The sequence below is a fragment of the Athene noctua genome, chromosome 1 (genome assembly GCF_965140245.1).
Source record: "Athene noctua chromosome 1, bAthNoc1.hap1.1, whole genome shotgun sequence".
Lineage (NCBI taxonomy): Eukaryota > Metazoa > Chordata > Aves > Strigiformes > Strigidae > Athene > Athene noctua.
The window spans coordinates 52,460,829-52,478,092 of NC_134037.1; the positions used below are offsets into that span (position 1 = coordinate 52,460,829).

General features: G+C 40.6%; 1 protein-coding gene across 3 annotated transcripts in view; it reads left to right on the forward strand.

Moving 5' to 3' along the window:
* Nucleotides 1-15,365, forward strand: part of ARMC2 (armadillo repeat containing 2) — a 67,846-nt gene extending 52,481 nt beyond the window's left edge. For 2 of the 3 annotated variants that reach the window (XM_074923305.1, XM_074923322.1), the window contains 6 exons: nucleotides 3,351-3,672; nucleotides 5,183-5,305; nucleotides 6,638-6,751; nucleotides 8,172-8,304; nucleotides 10,556-10,713; nucleotides 15,030-15,365. In XM_074923305.1, the coding sequence (XP_074779406.1) occupies nucleotides 3,351-3,672; nucleotides 5,183-5,305; nucleotides 6,638-6,751; nucleotides 8,172-8,304; nucleotides 10,556-10,713; nucleotides 15,030-15,187 (1,008 nt within the window). In that variant the 3' untranslated portion in view covers nucleotides 15,188-15,365. Of the gene's footprint in view, nucleotides 1-3,350; nucleotides 3,673-5,182; nucleotides 5,306-6,637; nucleotides 6,752-8,171; nucleotides 8,305-10,555; nucleotides 10,714-15,029 lie in introns of those variants that run through there. The other variant, XM_074923312.1, reaches the window with a different exon arrangement.
* Nucleotides 15,366-17,264: the final 1,899 nt, after the last annotated feature.

A 17,264-nucleotide genomic window follows, 5' to 3' on the forward strand; every position in this document is an offset into this window, starting at 1 on the left:
GAAAGCGCATTTCATTTGCATTTCATTTACAGCTGGAACTCAGCTGCTGGCATCTGAATTTTTGTTTCATACTAGCCCTTCCCTTCTGGGTGTCCAGACACCAAAGACACTAACAGATACTTGGCCAACCTTTACAAACTCTAGAAGGACTCCCCTCCTTTATTTATCTCATTTTAGTTAGAAATTACTGACCTTTCCTTTCCAGAAATTACTGACTTTCCTTTCCTACTGATAAGTAAACCTGTACTGTTTGTACCTCTGTTCATCATGCTTTGAACGGAAAGGCAGGTATGCTTTAATTGCCAAGATAAACTGCTGTCAAGTTCTGTGACTCAGCAAGTACACTGGGTACCTTTGCTACTAGGGCAGTGCAAGGAATAGATTTTTTTTAAAGTAGATAAGCAATCTTTCCTAAAAGTGATCAAATGTATGTGTTCCAGTTGTCAGAAAAATAAGAGTTAAATGCTGATGAAGTATGTGGTGACATGACTGCTTTAAAAACAAAAATACCACAGTTTCTTCACAGATTGGAAGCAAAGAAAAAAATTAGTTCTCCTTCTCAAGCTCTTCTTGATATGTTTCTTCAACTTGTAAGTGAAGCTGTGTGGTCTCATATAGAACCATCCAATCAGGTTTGGGTACACACTCTGGACAGCATGTCTCACATGAATGCCTCGTTACAAAAAGATTAAATGACCGAGTTAAATTCCTGTCTTTAATTTGTCTTTAGTGCCATACATGTTAAAACCTCCATATTATATAAATTAATCTGATAAATATAATTTTTCTGTAAATTTGAAAGAATGTCTGAAATTCCATACGCAGTTAATACTCCAAGCATTTGGAGACACATAATAATCTCATTTATTACACCTTTTTTTTATGTGCAAGTTTAGTCTTGCAAGCAGTTTCAAAATGCCATTCATCTTCACATATATTTCTTTACACAGCAATTCTAAACGGCTGTTTCTTACTCTTGCAGTGCTTACCCCAAGAGCATTTAAAAAAATGTAGCCAAAAATAATACAAACCCTCAGTTATTATACTACTCAGGAGAAGTTGTACCACCTTTTCTCTTTGACTCTGCGAGTTAAATTTTCACTGGAAGATAATGAAACTTTGGTAATATGCTATTAAACCGGATGTGCCTAGCTAAAAAGAAGTGTATTATAAGTTTGTTTTGCTAGCCTGTAGGTGGAAAGCACAGTTGAGATCACACTTCTCAAAATATCATTTGATTGCTGTACGGTACCTGTTTGTCTGTTTTCTGATTGGGTAGAGCTGTTGCTGGGCTGATACTGTTTTGACCAAAATTAGAAAGTCAATATAAACGAGTCAAACTAGACTGCCTGCTTTTTTCAGTTCTCTCTTCTGATTCATCAGTTGTTTGTTTCAAATTCTTACAGCCTTTGTGAATTGGGGGTTGTGCCAGTAAAGGTGAAAGCTCTTAGTGGTTAGTCAGTAAGAATGTTCATAAAAATTTGTCTTGATGACATTTAGATGCTAGCAAAAATATGATGCCTAATTAAAAAAAGGTGATCATATTAAATACATGGATGTGAGAACTCATTCCTCACTTAGGAGATTGCCTGCTTCTCATATTCAGGGATAGCGTTCATCTTCTTGGCCCTAAGGGGATGTTATTGCCTGCCAGTGTCTTGTGGCAGAGTCTTAAGACCTGAAGCTTACTGATGAAGGCATGTATGACAGGAGGATGCACTGTTTACACATCTTTTTTCCTTCAGTATTAGTTTGTATACTTTAACAAGCTGGACTGTACTTGGTTAACTTATTAATACCAAGGAGGATGTGAATATAACTATTATAGTTGAAGAAAAACAGCATGTAGATCGTTTAGCAAAATTCTGAGTTAGTTCAAGTACAGCAGTTCAGCAGTTAAGGGTAGATGGCTGTGCTGTACTTTAGGAAGTGCTGTTACACTACCTGCACTGTTAAGATAAAGCTATGGACTTTGGTTTTTGGAAATGAGTAGGTTTTGATGCAAGTGAAAAGAGGCGAATGTTTTAATTAGTTTAAAAGTTCAGACTTTCAGAATTTATTTTTTTTTTTTTCTTCCATACAGGTGGGTGAGAAAAAGATGAGGATGTTGTTGAATGCTGTACAGTTAGGATCCACTAGTCTTGCCAAAAAGAGGCTATTTCTCAGTATGTCCAAAATGAAGCCACAAAAGGTGCAATTCTATATCCCACTGAAGGGCAGGGATAGAAAGTGCTTTGAGAGCAATTTGGTTAAATCATGAGATTGGAAGATACAGTATAAAAATAGAAAGTAGGTCTCATTTAGCAATGGTAACAATAAAAGGGTAGCAAGAACATGTAAAACAAAAATCAGAAAAAAACAGTACAAAATGAGATGCAACTAGAAAGGGACGTGAAAAGAACCGAGAAAACTTTCTCTAGGACATTAATAGGGGGAAGACAATAAGGAAATAATTGCTGCATGTTCAGAAGATGAGAATTACTGACAGATGCCACTGTGAATAGTGAAGTGTGGAATGCCTTTTTTTGCTGCTGCTTCTGAAAAGGTTAAGTATGGTCAAATGCTTAATCTGTACTTCAGCCTGACTTCTTTTATCACTAAAAAATGAGCTGGAGCCTATTTACGTGTCTTCAGACCAGCTAGGCCTGATGAAATTTACCCTTTGGTACTTACAAAAGGACAGAAAGGGTAATGTCTCTGGGATTCTTGAAAAGTTATGTAGGATTGCAAGGTTGTAGGGCACCTGTCTTTAAAAAGAGAGAGGAGGAATTGGGGAATAACAGACCGGTCAATTTAGATTACATTTCTGTTAAAAATCTAGAACAAATACTTCAGCTATCTGTAAGCAATTGGACTTAACAAGGAAATGAGTAAGAGCTAACATGGATTTAACAGTAACAACTCAAGGGGAAATAACCTCTAACAATGGGTGGCAAGCCTAGAGAAGAAGAGAAGGTGGTGGGCTTTGGCCATCACAACTGACGCTTGCTTACTTGAAAGATTAGTAAGCTCTGGCCCATGTGATTATTTTAGTTATATAAAGTGCTGTTTTAAGATGTTTTAAGATTACTGTGGGCTTGGTAAAAATAGATGACCTATACTAAGTATAGCCCATTAGTAACTACCCGAATGCTATACTAGTTCTGTCAGATGTTTTTGATTTCTTCTGTAAACTGGGTTGTGAAAAATAGTAGCATAAAAAAATTATTTCTAGTTGCTGTATTTGGCATTGCTTCAGTTGTTCTGGATCTGCTATTAACTGAGATGTGAAGCAAATTAAGTATTATCTTCTTCTTAAGCAGCTAATAGCTTCTGATGTTTTCCGTGTAATATGGTTTATTTTATTGCAGGATTTGGTTATCCGTATCATCTTCATTCTTGGCAATTTAACAGCAAAGAATAACCAGGCCCGTGAGCAATTTTTTAAAGAAAATGGAAGTGTTAACACCTTGATATCATTATTTCAAACCTACCGTGAACTTGATTTGAATGCACAGAAATGGTACCATGAAAGAGGAGGGGAAGAAAAAAGCCACCCAAAGCATCCTTCCGAAGCAGAAGATGTTCTGATAAAACTGATAAGAGTGCTGGCCAATCTCTCCATTCATCCCAGCATAGGAGCAGCTCTGGCAGCTGCCCATCGTGTTGTAGAATTGCTTGTTATGGTACTAGGTAATAAAACCTGTGTTGTCTTTGTTATCTTTGTTCAGTCTGTAAGGAGAGTTTAGGATTTTCTACTTGACCTTCTTATTAGATTGACCCATAACTAAATCAGTTCCACTGCTAAAATAACAAAGTCAATCTTCTGATATTCATAAATTTTTATGTAGAAAGCCTGTTTGAGACAGTTGCTGCTTTAGTACTGACTTTTCAGAGTCTGGGGAAAGATGTTGTAGAAGTGTTTAATTCAGTGATCAGATTTGCAGGTGTGATCATTAAAGATAAGGAAACAAATTTTATTTTAAATACATCTCACTGAGAGTTCATATATAAGGGAAGCCTGTTCTTACCATGTGCTACATAGGTGTGTTTGGTGATGGGTTTTTTTGAGGTTTGCAGGTTTTGTGACTGTTCTGAATTAAGTATTCTTTTTGTTCCCTGCACTCATAACTTTCAGCCTCCTTGAAAAATTTCCTCTTATTTTTTCTTCTTTTTCAGCTTTCCAGCCTTTGTCACTTGAGTGTCCCTTTCCCTCTAAATGGAGGCTTAGGACTGCAATTCCTATACCATTTACTGATCCCTTTGTAAATCTAATCACAGGCTAGAACTGGGCAGTCTATTCTCCCTGTAACAGTTCATCAGTGACAAGAGACATCTCAAAGACCTCAGTATATTTTAGTGTGTGATGAGAACATTAAATATTATTTAAAGACAATCAACCAGATTATATGCTAGTTTATCAGTCTTGCCCACAAGCTATGAGGGATTAGAGAAAGCAGACTCACAACTTCGCCCATTTTGTCTTAAGCCCTGTAGGAGCTTCCTGGATTGGAACTGTCTTAATCACTGTGTAAGCACTTTTGAGCCTCACAGCTTCATTCTGCCACCCTCCCCTTTTCTTGAGCACTGTATCACTTAGTTTACTACAGAATGTCCTCTCCCTATTAACTTACTCCTTTCTTATTTCCTTAGCTATTGGTTTCTGAGGCCAGAAACCTCAGATAAATCAGTATACACAACTTTGAGACTCGCTGGTATAATTTTACACTGGTTAACATTCTGTCAGGAACTCTGAGAGAATCTTTCAAGTACTGTTAAAGAAGTGGGTTTTTTTTTCAATTTTTCATGGTACCTGACATATCAGTATAATAGTCCTCAGTATTTCTCTGTGTCTATCACACAGGCTTATTTCTGCATGTGGATTCTCTCTCCTCAGTTCCATCTTAAAACACCAAATAGGATCTGTAAAATGTCTGAACTAACTAGATTTTTAAAGCATGTCACAATTATTTTCGTAGACGAAGAGTTGGAAAGAGCGACATATTGCCATTTTTGGATCAGCTGTTCCTGTTAGCTTCTGACATGTTACTGAAAAACAGAATAATTGTCTATAATAGTGGCCATGTAAACTATGATTGTTTGTTTATAAATATATATAAAAATATAAATCACTGCTGAATTACTCATGTATGTGTGCGTATATCTACATATGCATATGTTCTTGGGTTTTTTTTACTATCAGAGTACAAGTCAGTTGATGACTGTGAGGAGTTGGTCATCAGTGCTGCAACAACAATCAACAATTTATCCTACTACGAAGTGAAGAGTTCTGCTGTTCAAGACAAGAAGCTACATATTGCTGAAAGTAAGGACTTCTAAACCAGTACTCTTTGTTTAGCTTTTTGAAAGTGGAAGTTATTCATGCTATATTTCGACACTACAGAAAATAAAGACACTAATAATGTTTTGTGGTATCATATTGCAGGAATATAAAGTTCATAGGGCTAAATTCTTCCCATAATGATATTTCATTCTTTTGGAACATAATTCTGTGCGTGAAAGTAGTTAGAGTGTTAACAAACCCTCTTCTTTTCCTCCCCAAAGGGATTTGCCATATTGTTTTCCATTTAGCAATTTTTGCTAGACTCGTTCAAAATCCATATGTCTGAGCCAAAATAATCATGTTGTTTGTTACTTCTAATCAGAGTATGGTAAGAAAGTGCATTTTTTCTTAGTACCTTCTAGACCTGCAAAATCTTATTTGTGTCTGTTTCTGGCTTATAAATCCATTGGCAGTATAGGAGTGGTGTGATTCTCTCCCCCCTCTGACACTATGGACAATAGCCATATTTTAGTGATGTGTAGGAACTGCATCTTCTCTACCTGTCCCATTTGCTCTCTCTCTCCTGTTTTTATTGTTAGCATGTGAAACCAGTGCCATCACTTTTTCTCTGCCTGAACTGAGGAGAGAGAAAACTTTTTGATGGAAGACCAGCAGGCTTCCTCCTCCAGGAGACATTTTGAGAATGCTTACTGTTTGATACAAGTGGTGGATCCCAAAGACAAAAAAAAATCATTTCAGATGTCTCTTTAAGACAAGTTCAAGGCATGTTCGGTATTGAAACATTCAAAGACAGAAGTAATGGGAATGAAGCTAACCTCTCTTCTAGAATTTTTTTCTCTGATGTGAGTCCTTTATATGATGGACCAATTTCAGTGGCTCACTTCATACTCGCTGAAGACTGATAAATGTAACCAGAAAATAATTTGAGTTTTAGGAGACATCCCACCATAAGACCATCTGTTCAGGATCTAAATCAATTCTCATATAGATTACAACACTTTTTTTCTTCTTTGACTTCCTGGATTTTCACATGAGCCCACTCAAAAACTGTATAGCAAAACTGGCTCCCATTATTACAACTGTGCTTAGGCTATCTTCATAATTCCTCATTTGTTCCTTTGCATTTAGACCCATATTGGAGCTCTTTCTCTCATCTTCAAAGCCCTACACAATTTAACCCTTATTCTACCATCAGCTCACCCCCTTCACTGCAACCAGACAGATAGATAATTGTTTCCATTTATTACATTTATTGCTGTTGGTTTTTGCATTCTGATATTTATTGATAAAAAGCCAAGCATGTTTGTGATATACAAGTAATTGTTTTTATTTCATTTCTCTGCAAACCAATAGTGCTTTTAAAGCTGCTAATGAGCAACAGTATGGATGGAGTTGTGGAGGCTGTCAGAGTCTTTGGCAATCTTTCCCGGTATCATGAGATCTGTGACTTCATCATACAGAAAAAGAGTGAGTTACTTTTGCATTTGTAGGAGTCCTGTTTTTAAATGTCTATAGTTCTAAAAAGGAAAGATTGTTAATCAGCTGTCTCAGTTAAAGGGTAGAAGCAATCTTCTCTGATGTTTTGCAAATTAGGCAAATGTTAGAATCCAGTAGTAGCCCTTAAAAACACCATTTTACTTCAATTTCATTAAAATGGAAATATTGGAGTAGGAAAAATATGCCATGGTGTCTTCACAAAGGTAAATACTACAAGAACTCTGTTTTTTCTGAAGATTATAATTTTGAAATTTCCCTTCACTCCTTCAGTTTTTCAAATCCAACAGTTTAGCAGTGATATGATATAAAATGAAAATCCAACTAAATTTTCATTTAGGTCATAATCACAGATTTTTCATTCCCATGTTCAACAGCTTGCTATCACTTTGTAACATGCATTTAAGATGTTTGACTGCTTCCAGAAAGAGACCTCCTATTTACCTCTGGGTGAAGTAGGATACAAGTCTTCTCAAGTCCTTTTGCTTTGGGTGTCTAAAGAGCTTTGGGGAAAACGTCAACTCTTTGCTATCCACAGAAGGTGTGTCATAAGTTTAATTAATCACCAGTTCACTGTAAATTTTTTTGTATCTACCTGTCAGTGCTTAAAGTGAGGTGATACACTGTAATATATACAACCCCTTCTTTCAAGAGCAGACATACCACTGCTTTGAAGGAGAAGGTACCTGCAAAAGGAGAGCTGACAGTTAGTAGCTGGTTGCTGATGAGCTGTCTCAGAGGACTGAATTTTACACCTGGGAGAGACTGTGGTGTCGGTGTGCCAAGCTCAGGAAGAGCTGAGAGGCTGCCTTGCTATGAGGCAAGACTGACTCCCTCTCTGGGGCTGCCTTCTGCTGCCTACTGAGCGCAGCGTCAGCAAGGGCTGCGAGATGCTGCACGTCCAGCGTCTGCTTCTTGCCTGTCTCCCGCAGGAGCCCCAGGCTGCAGCAGCTCCAGCTGGACTTGGAGCAGTCTAGGGCAACCCTGCCACTCACGGATGTGAGAACTTCCCTCTCTGAGTGCCAAATGCCATATCCTAGCAGTTTCTGCTGACTCTGTGATTGAAAGGAGGGTGGTACTTTAAGAAATATGCTGTAATTCAGCTTGGTCAACTTGGATTTTCACATTAACCTGGTGTATTTTTATAACTAGAATTATGTATGTGGTGTTTCGAAGAAAACTGGTGTTCAGCCTGATGTAATAATGGCTGTTACTCTGGGTCATGCGCCTGCTCTACAGGCATCACAGTAATACGCTACAAGGTTAAATTTTTCGGTAGGATATCCTGCATTTGACTGCTTTCTAAGTATACATGTTTAATATGTATGTTGTAATACCACTTGTATGATAAGCCCATCCTCCCAGCAATACTGTCTCCTTCTTTACAATCCAGTACACAAGTTCATGATTGCTTTGCTTGATGCCAAGAACCAAGATGTGTGTTTTTCTGCCTGTGGAGTTCTGCTCAATCTCACAGTAGATAAGAATAAACGAGCTTTTCTGATGGAAGAAGGAGGAATTGGAAAGTAAGTTCCTGGTTATGCTTACCAAAAAGGCAATTTTGAGTAGTTTGGCCAAAGAGTTTCAATCAGATTCTTTTTTTACTGGGGCCAATAACTTGTAATCATAGAATCATAGAACTTAATAGATATTTGGCATCTCATGTTCTTGAAGAAAGAGCTTTTCATATGTTTTTTGCAAATGCATTAGAGTGGTTTAGCTTGCTGCAGAGCCACAAACCATAGAATAACCTCGCAAAGATCTTCCTGATACATACAGCAGAGGAAGGTACCATACAACCAAGCAGCTAAGGCATGGCTTCGCAGTAGCTGCATATGTTTGACTTTACAGGATCCTCTGTGGGCTACAGTTAATAGGCACCATTAATGTGTATCCATGTAAGTGTGAAGATTACTCAGGAGCTATAGTATCCCATATGGTCCCTTACAATTTTTGTAACTACTTAGTACAATAGGGAAAACTATCTGATGTAGCCATGCTCGGCAGAGAATGGCCTCTGAGTCTCCTCTCTCTGAGAGTTCGAGTTTAAGGGACTTACATTGTAAGTGGTGTTAGATCTTGAAAAACCACTGTGGATGCAACACTTCTGGCTTTGATGTTCATATAATAGCGGATCCAGCTTAATTGGAGCAACATGAATGATCGTGTTCCTACGCTTGTAAAGCAGTTGATACAACCCACATTATGAAACAATATGCCTAACTTTGAAATGCTTTCCTGTTCCTACATCACATAATTGCTTTTTTATACAATGTAAACAATGTATAGTCTGCTCATCCTTCCTTCCCATATTCTAGTTAACTTACAGTATAGCTGAAAAAGAAGAATAAAAATAAGTTACAGACAAAATGAATAATAAATGTGAGAAATTTCTATTATATAGAATAGAGAATATTCTGTAGAACATAGAATCATATAGAATATATCATTTTCTATACTCTGAAAACTTGTGAAGAAGGAAGGAAAACCAGTATGGAATAAGTCTGGAGAAGTGATTGTTAAGGAGGTCATCCTGACTGTGCCAAACCAGCTCTGTGGATTTTTGGAAATGTTTTTTGTATTCATATTTTTGTACCAATATATAGTGGCCCCAATAAAGCATGGAATTAGTCTCATCAGAGAGCTAAACTTAAAAAAATTAGGACAGGTCTTTAGGCTTTTCATTAGATGCCTCCTGGTCTTCCACAATGACTGCCTTCAGAGAAGAGAGCAACTCCTCTTGGTTGTTTTTCAGTTACTGCTATTTTCAGCCATACCTGAATGTAATAGTTACCCATCATCAATCACCAGATCATATATCTCACAGTGAAGTAGAGAAGTGAGGGAAAGAGGGTGTTGTAGGGTTGGGGAAGAGAACAGCAGTGAAGCATTACTGTTGGAGAGGTCACTAGGAGCAACAGGTGAAAAACAATGTTTAACTTCTGCTGCCTTGGGAGTTGTGAACGCTGCTGTTAGGTAATGGGAACCCTGGATAGGTACTGTACGTAAGTTGGTGCAGGCAGAAAAGTTACAGCTTAATTTTAGAGTCCTGCTTATAATCTAGCCTGTGTTTGGCATCTGCAAGGAAGTGAGATTGGAAGAAAGGTCAAGAACCTAATGGTCTTCAGTAAAACTGGCATTTGCGAGAGGAGTCCGTTGGGAGTGCAGGCTGAGGAAATACAAGAAGGGGTGAGATCTGCAAAGCTGTCAGACTTCACTGAATGTAAAAGGCAATTCTGTGAGGCACAGAAGTAGTGAATTCCTTTGGATTTCTCTTCCCGTCAGACCCTCTGATATGTAATAAGCTGGATATTCTGACTGAACCTTTTTTCTGCATTCATACCATCTTTTCCAGATGAATTCTTGATGCCCAGTAAGATTTGCCTCACATTGCAGCCTCTGCTCTAGTGGTAGCGACAGATTTGGGACAGTCACAGTTTGTCATGAAATTTGATGGAATTTTAGTGTCTTTGAGATGGTTACATTTGTGATGTATGTGATTGAAATTGGTTAGCTGGGTTAAAAATTTATAGGGGACGGACAGATGCAGGCAGGCATAAGCACGTATGTGTGGAGAAAAGGCATGTTCAGATCCTTAGGGAACTAGACTAAGTGGAAAGCGGGAAGTTACTGAGGAAGAAAGTAGCATTTTAAGTTTATTAATGTAGATTTTTTTTCCTGCCAACTTTCATGGAGTCTGCATACCTTTCTAGACTGTCAAATGGGTCAGGAGAAAACTGTATGGAGCAAAACGCTGTTTTTGTTTGATACTGGCAGGTTAGTTGACTGCTTACAAGACTTTGGGCCGGCAGACTGGCAGCTGGCTTGTTTGATATGCAAAACCCTGTGGAACTACAGTGAAGACATCACAAGTGCAGCCTCATGCTTTGGAGAAGACACTGACACATTGCTGGTGCTGCTCACATCGCTCTTAGGTGAGATTCATAATCTTGGTCTCTTTTTCCTTAATAAAAGAACTGGAAGGAGCAGAATCAAAGCAGTATTAGCTTGGGTGGGAAGTCTGTCACGCAGCTTTAAGTGGTTGGCGGGTATAGACTATCCAGTGGTCTACTTGCCATTCAGCACATTCCCTCAGATCTTACAGGCTGCCAAAGTGGAATTGGCTGCTGTCACTCCCCACTCCAGTTTGTCTACTTAGCACGCCGCTAATGCTTTTTGCCAGCTGCCTTTTTTGCCTGTTTGAGCCAACTATCCCGTAGACCTTCAGCTCAAAACATACTTTTTACTGTATGTGAGCCCTTGCGGCCTCAAAGGTCATTGCAGGCACTGGCAGAAGCAGGGGCTCAGCTGTGATGCACCCGGTTACTGCCCAGCCCACACTGGGCAGTCTGGGCAGTGTGGCTTCTCCCCTCAGCCAGAGGGGCTGGGTGGTGCAACAGGCTGAGCTTGCTGCTTCTGACAGGAGTCCCTTGACCTCTTTTCTCATCATGTGCTCCTTGTGGGCAAGGACAACATCCTGACAATTTCTCATCTGCTCCCCAAGGCTATGGGGGGTGTAGTCCTCCACAAAGATAGGCTGGAAGGTGCCTACAAGTGAATGTGAAGACCCTCATTTGCTTACCCAGTTGGATCTTTTCATCTGTACATGTACTTTGCTTCAAGTTTTACAGAGTTTACTTGCTATGTAATAGTCCTACAGTCACTATATGTAATTTTCCTTCTTTATCTTACGAGCACTGCTTTGGTTATGATTTTATAATAGGTAGGTCATTTGCAATTATCTTTAAAAAAAAAAAATCTTTAAAGTGTAAATGAGGTTGAAGCAAACCTTAACTAATTTTGATTTGGTATTAACTGGAAATTTACTAAAGATGTATGCTCACTGTGAATAACACTGCAAGTTAGTCAGAGCCAGGCAGAAAGTGAGATCCCCATGGTCTCTTTTGTTTTTAGACAATCAGAGAAGTGGGTGGATTTGTGAGGATTTTTTTCCAGTTACAGCAGAATTACTGTTATTCATTGTTGCAATCATTCCTTGCATTACATTTCTTGCTATGATAGAGCATATCTTAATGTGAGCAGTAATTCCATCTATTTATCTGAAAATACTGTGTTTCAAGATCATTAGTGCACTTTTTAACATTCTGCAACAGAACTGTGAACTTTACAGTCACAATCATGCTTGAATTTTCTGGCATGCAGCAAGGAATATATATCTGTGTTTTGGAAAGTTCATACTTATGTTTTCTTCTGCTCTTAACACTGCAGAGTCCAGGCTGGGTAGTAATTGGAACTCTTATGAACCAGTACAACTTCCATGAACCAGAAGTTCATGTACAATTGCAACTGCAGCTACAACTGCAATTGTAATGCAACTGTAATGACAATTAATTAAAAATAGGTCAGAATTAAATCAGAAGGCTCGTCTGTCTTCACACTGTAGTCAGAAGAGTAGCTGTAGAAAAAGCAAATCTTATTCATTGGATCTGGTTCCTCTGTGTGTTAAGAGCCAACAGATTTTAGCATTAGCAGCTGGTTCATATTGTCCTACATCTTCCTCCTCCCATTGTATCCAGTAACAGCCTTGAACTGTCACTGCTCTGATTCTATCATTCGGGAAGCAGGAGGCAACTGCTGACAGTCGGTGGACTGTACTTAAGCGTCAGCACACCCTCAGGAAGCGGAAAAAGTGGAGCATGGCACAGCAGGCACCTCACTTCACCTGCTGTGCTTGACCTCCTCCCGTTTATTTTTCTTTCCCCTACCTGGCACAAGATGACAAAAGATTGAGGGGAGTGGAAAGAGCCTGAAAAGATGTTGGGCCTGAGAAGGGCTGGACCAAAGGCGCCATTTGTTTTTCTTTTTCCCTGCCTGATCCCAGTAGCCTGAGATGCGGTGGCACTGCTTTCCAGTGGCACTGTCATTTGCCTTCTTTCAGCTGCTCTTGAGATTTGTGTCACTTTATTGGCTCAAAGCTTCTGGAGGCTGGTGTTTCCAGGCCCCTGGCAGCAGCTTTGCCTTGCCCCAGTCCCTCAGGAGCAGCAGTGGAGGTCAGCCTGTCTTGAGAGCATTCTCTTTGGTCATTCAGTGAAATCTCTTTTTCCAGACCTTCTGCTCACCTTTACCTCCACTATCAATTTGAGGAAGTTATTTTGGAATCCCAGTACATGTGAACGCTTTTCATGGCGTGATAACGGCTCCTGGCCTCCGTCTTGCTGGAGTTATGGGGTTGGGTAGTCCTTGCAGACTAGTGTCTGTACTCTAGTTTTCAGCTTCCCCCACAGCATGCAGACCCAGTGTGCTTGTCTTGTTCCTGGGCTTGCAGCCAGTTCATACTCTGTTTGGCCAGTACCCAATTAGCTAGTTTTGAGGAGGGTCGTGGGAAAACTAAATTATCTGAGGATGCACAGCTTGCATGTGGGACACTGATCCTTGCCAATCCCCAGTGTTACTCACATTCTGCTTTGGGAAATTTACTGTTTTGGTTCAACACTTCAGCTTTTGAACTGGTTCTGACCCTTGTTCTTGTAGACTGGAATTCCCGACCTGAGTGATTCCATAAACATTCAGTCAACTTCTGGGCGTCACAGCTTGCTAATAAAAGGGGGAAATGTCTCTTGCTCTGTGTTAGAGAGTTAATTTAGGTAGAAGAATCATTTCAGGAGTAGGCAAAGCAATTCACCCTGAAAACAAAACCCATAATCCCTTATCTTCCTCTGCAGGGTCTCTCACTTCTGTGCTGCTAAGATTCATTTTAGATATGTTGGGCTACTGTGCCATTGATAGGGCAAGAGCTAAGTGTCGCAGTAAGAAAAATTTCAATTGAATATTAGGAAAAGAAGTTTCCGCCATGGCGGGGGAACAGGCTGCCCAGAAAGGCTGTGGAATCTCCATCCTCAGAGATGTTCAGTACTCAACAGTACATGGACCAGAGCAACCTGATCTACAGTGACTGTGCTCCAGAGGTCCTGTCTGACCTCAGTTATCCTCTGATACCGTCAAATATATATACATCTGATGTCTGAGGCTGGATTTTCTCTCTGATTATAGGGTTTCTTCCTGCAGAGATACATGACATTGAAAGAACGGGGGGGATTCTCTTTATTTATTACAGAAAGCCTCAAAGTGGCATCATTTCTTTATGCAGAACCCCTTTTGGAATCTACCTCACAGTCAGCATCTCTTTAATTCTGGTAATTTAGAAACACTGTAGTGGCATAGAAGTCAAGTATTGTTTGCAGTTACTGGTAACTTCCTATGAAATGGAGCCCATCTCCCCTGCAAAAGTAAATGTTGTCTCTTCCTTTATAGCTGTTTCAGCTCAGGCCATGTGCTCTGCATAGGCACCTTGGTGTTCTTTTAAATAGGAATACTTGCTGTTTGAGCGTCTCTTTTCTACACAAAGTTTGACTCATTACGTGGGTAACTGCCTGCTGTGAATGTGCAGTAAACTCTCCCTTACAGAGTTATTTATTTAACAGATGTGAGTGGTGTTCTTTCATAGTGCAGGACAAAGGTAAGTCACACTACCCATTGGGTGCAGGATTGTATTTTAGGTCCGTTTATGGCCTAAAGGCTGTCAATAAACTGTATGAAAACATTTGTTCAGCGTTACCAGTTGTGTTTGTAGATTCCTGACCAGGAGCATGCTTCTGGTTGCAGACTGTTTCTTTTTTTCTGTAAGTGTTTGTTTCTTTGCCACATCCAGTGCCAGGCAAAATGGAGGGAGGAATAACAACTGATGACTTCCTTTAATTCCTAACATGGCTTGTCTCTATTTAAAGTGTCCTATTATTTTATTTATGAAGTTTGTGAGGAAGGGAGGACATCAGTAATACAGTAACTAGTGTGGTTCAAGTTCTTTAAGTATGATAGTAAATATAGTTTGAAAGTGTCGTCATGAACCAGATTAGCAGAGCAATTTGTGACAGGAAAGGTGTAGTTAGATGAATTGATTACTTAGCAAAATTGCTGTGGGTAATGTTAAAACCCAAGTAGTTTCTAGGCAGACAGTCATGGTAAAGGCTTGATCTTGCAGACAGAGGCTAGCTACACCTATGAGGTGTGAGAATAAAAGAACCTGCAATACCCTTTTTACTGTTTTACTGACCTTAATATCCTTTTTCAATTAAATCTAAGTGTCCCAGACAGTGATGCTTAGTTTGTCTTAGAGAGTTGGTTTTAAGCCATCAGCATACACAGCTGCTAAGTTGTATGTGCTGTGGTCACAAAATACATAGTTGGGTACATTTTTATTCAGAACTGATGACAATATTTTCCTTGATTACAGATGAAGAGCTGGTGTTGGATTACAGCCTCGACAGAGATTCAAGGGACTACCACAAACTATATTGGGAAAGAGAGTTCAAACCTGTGGCAGAAAAACTTCTTGATAGAATCCAAAGCCACCACTCCTTTTTTCCAACTGTGACTATTACTCCCTTTTAATCAGTCATTGTTTGGTTTTTGTGGTGTAGATCATACAGTTTTATATTTCTAATATATCTGTACGTTGCCGTTGGTGAGCATGGCAATTTAACTCTAAAACAGTCAGTAAAGCCTGGCATTTACTGACTTCTGTCAGTATGAAATTTTTGCATGTGTGATTTTGCCAATACATTTGAGCTGATCAAGCTGCTGTTCAGTGTGATTTATTAATTGCATAGTTTCTTGGTTGGGAAAATGAAACAAAACTATTTAGTGAACTTTTAATTTTTGAAAGGTAAGTTACCACTGAGTACCTGGACCTCTGTTGTACCAAAAAAGCTGTGCACTATAAAAGAATGTAACATCACAGGAGCCACATCTTACCTACAGCCTTTTACTTTATATTCGTGCGAGAGATTGTGTGAGAGTTTACTTTATATTTGTGCGAGAAATTGTGCGAGAGTAACTCAGATGCTATTGGGGCATTCTGCTGCGTTACACTGAGTAAGCTTCACTCTGCAGACTGAATGCTGTCAGTGGCCAGGGGGAAAGGTACTCCCCTTCCCCTTGGAGACCCTCCCTTTCTTTCTCTGATGCTGTGTGGCTGTGGTGTCACAGCTCCTGCCTTGGCTTTTCTGAATTGGGATTTCACATCTTAAGGCAAAACACCCATATCCGTGATGTAGGAGTTGAGCCAGTCTAGTGTGTTGTTCTTTCAGTTGTTCTCACACTTCCAGGAGCCACCTGTGTGCCTGTACTTCTTGGACTGTCTTGGCCAGCCATCTCCCCCAGTCTCCATCTATGAGGCAAAAAAGAGACTCTACACCCTTCATGTTCCTTATGACTGCTGCTGGCTTGTTTGTTGCTTGGTTTTCATCCTTCCAGTGTGTAGCATTCCCTGCTTGCAGCCCATGGATTAGCTCAGCAGGTGCACCACCGGCCCCAAGCATTAACAGCCTGATTGGCTACAGAAAGCTTTGCAGACCTGACCCATTTGTCTCTCTTTTTACCCCAGATTACTAAGAATAAATGGCTGTGCAGGGGCTGCCGGGCTCCTGGCTCTGATCCAGAGGGTCAGCAGCCTCACACTGTGCTGTGGGTGCCAGGAGAGTAAGGCTCCAGCCTTGGCAACCCCCGCAGAGAGACTGGAGGAATTTGTTTCTCTGAGTCAGCACTTCAGAGCTCCCTCAGCAGCGCCGCTGCACCCGTGGCAGCGCCAGGACCTCTGCTAGAAAGACTTTTTTCCTAGTCTAGGTCCCTGTTTATACATTTTTGGGAACTTCATTCACTGTTGATGGGGCAGGGGAGGGGAGATTTTTATCGTCCAGGTTTTGGGAGCGGTGAGGAGGAAACTTCAGTGAAGGTAAATGCAATCTGCAGCCTTCTTTTTTTTGTCCCAGCAACTTGGGTATTTCTCATGACCAGCAAGGCCCAGCCCCGCAGTGAATTGCTTACGGAGTGCGTGTGGCAGCCTCCACTGCTGCAATCCGCAGGAGAGTACGGGTTGGCTCCAAGATCTCAATTATCATTCCTTCCATTGCCATTTTAATTTTAGCTGAAGTTAAGGGGGAAGATAAATGGTTTCAATGCCCCATTTGTTTTGCTTTCTGGGGGCATTAAAAGAAAGGCTGTTGGGTAAGTGCTCCCCTGTGGGGAGGGAGCTGGAGGCATTTGTTCTTGGCATTCGCATCAAGGCACAGGGCAGGCTCTGTAATGCAGGGTGGGGACGCAGTGGAAAAGGCCTGGTGGCCAAGTCCTGTCAGCAGGTCTCATCAGCACTGACAAGTGCTGAGCATCTGTCAGAAGGCAGCTCAAAACGGATGTTTTGCTCGAGTCAAGGTGCATATGTAGGCAATTCAGATTTGCTCAAAGAAAATGCTAGTTATGTATGTCAGTCATTACCATGGGCCTGGAGCACTAGGTGTCCTGTGGTGGAGAGCAAAGCTGGGGCGGCCGCTGGGCGGGAGCTCTGGCCTTGTGCTCAGAGTGTGGCCAGCGCCTGCTGCAGGCAGAGGTGCCCACAGGTGCTGGGTGGGCACCTGGGGCTTCGCAGCACCCAACGGCAAACCCAGCACTGGCTCCCGTGGAGCTGCATGGG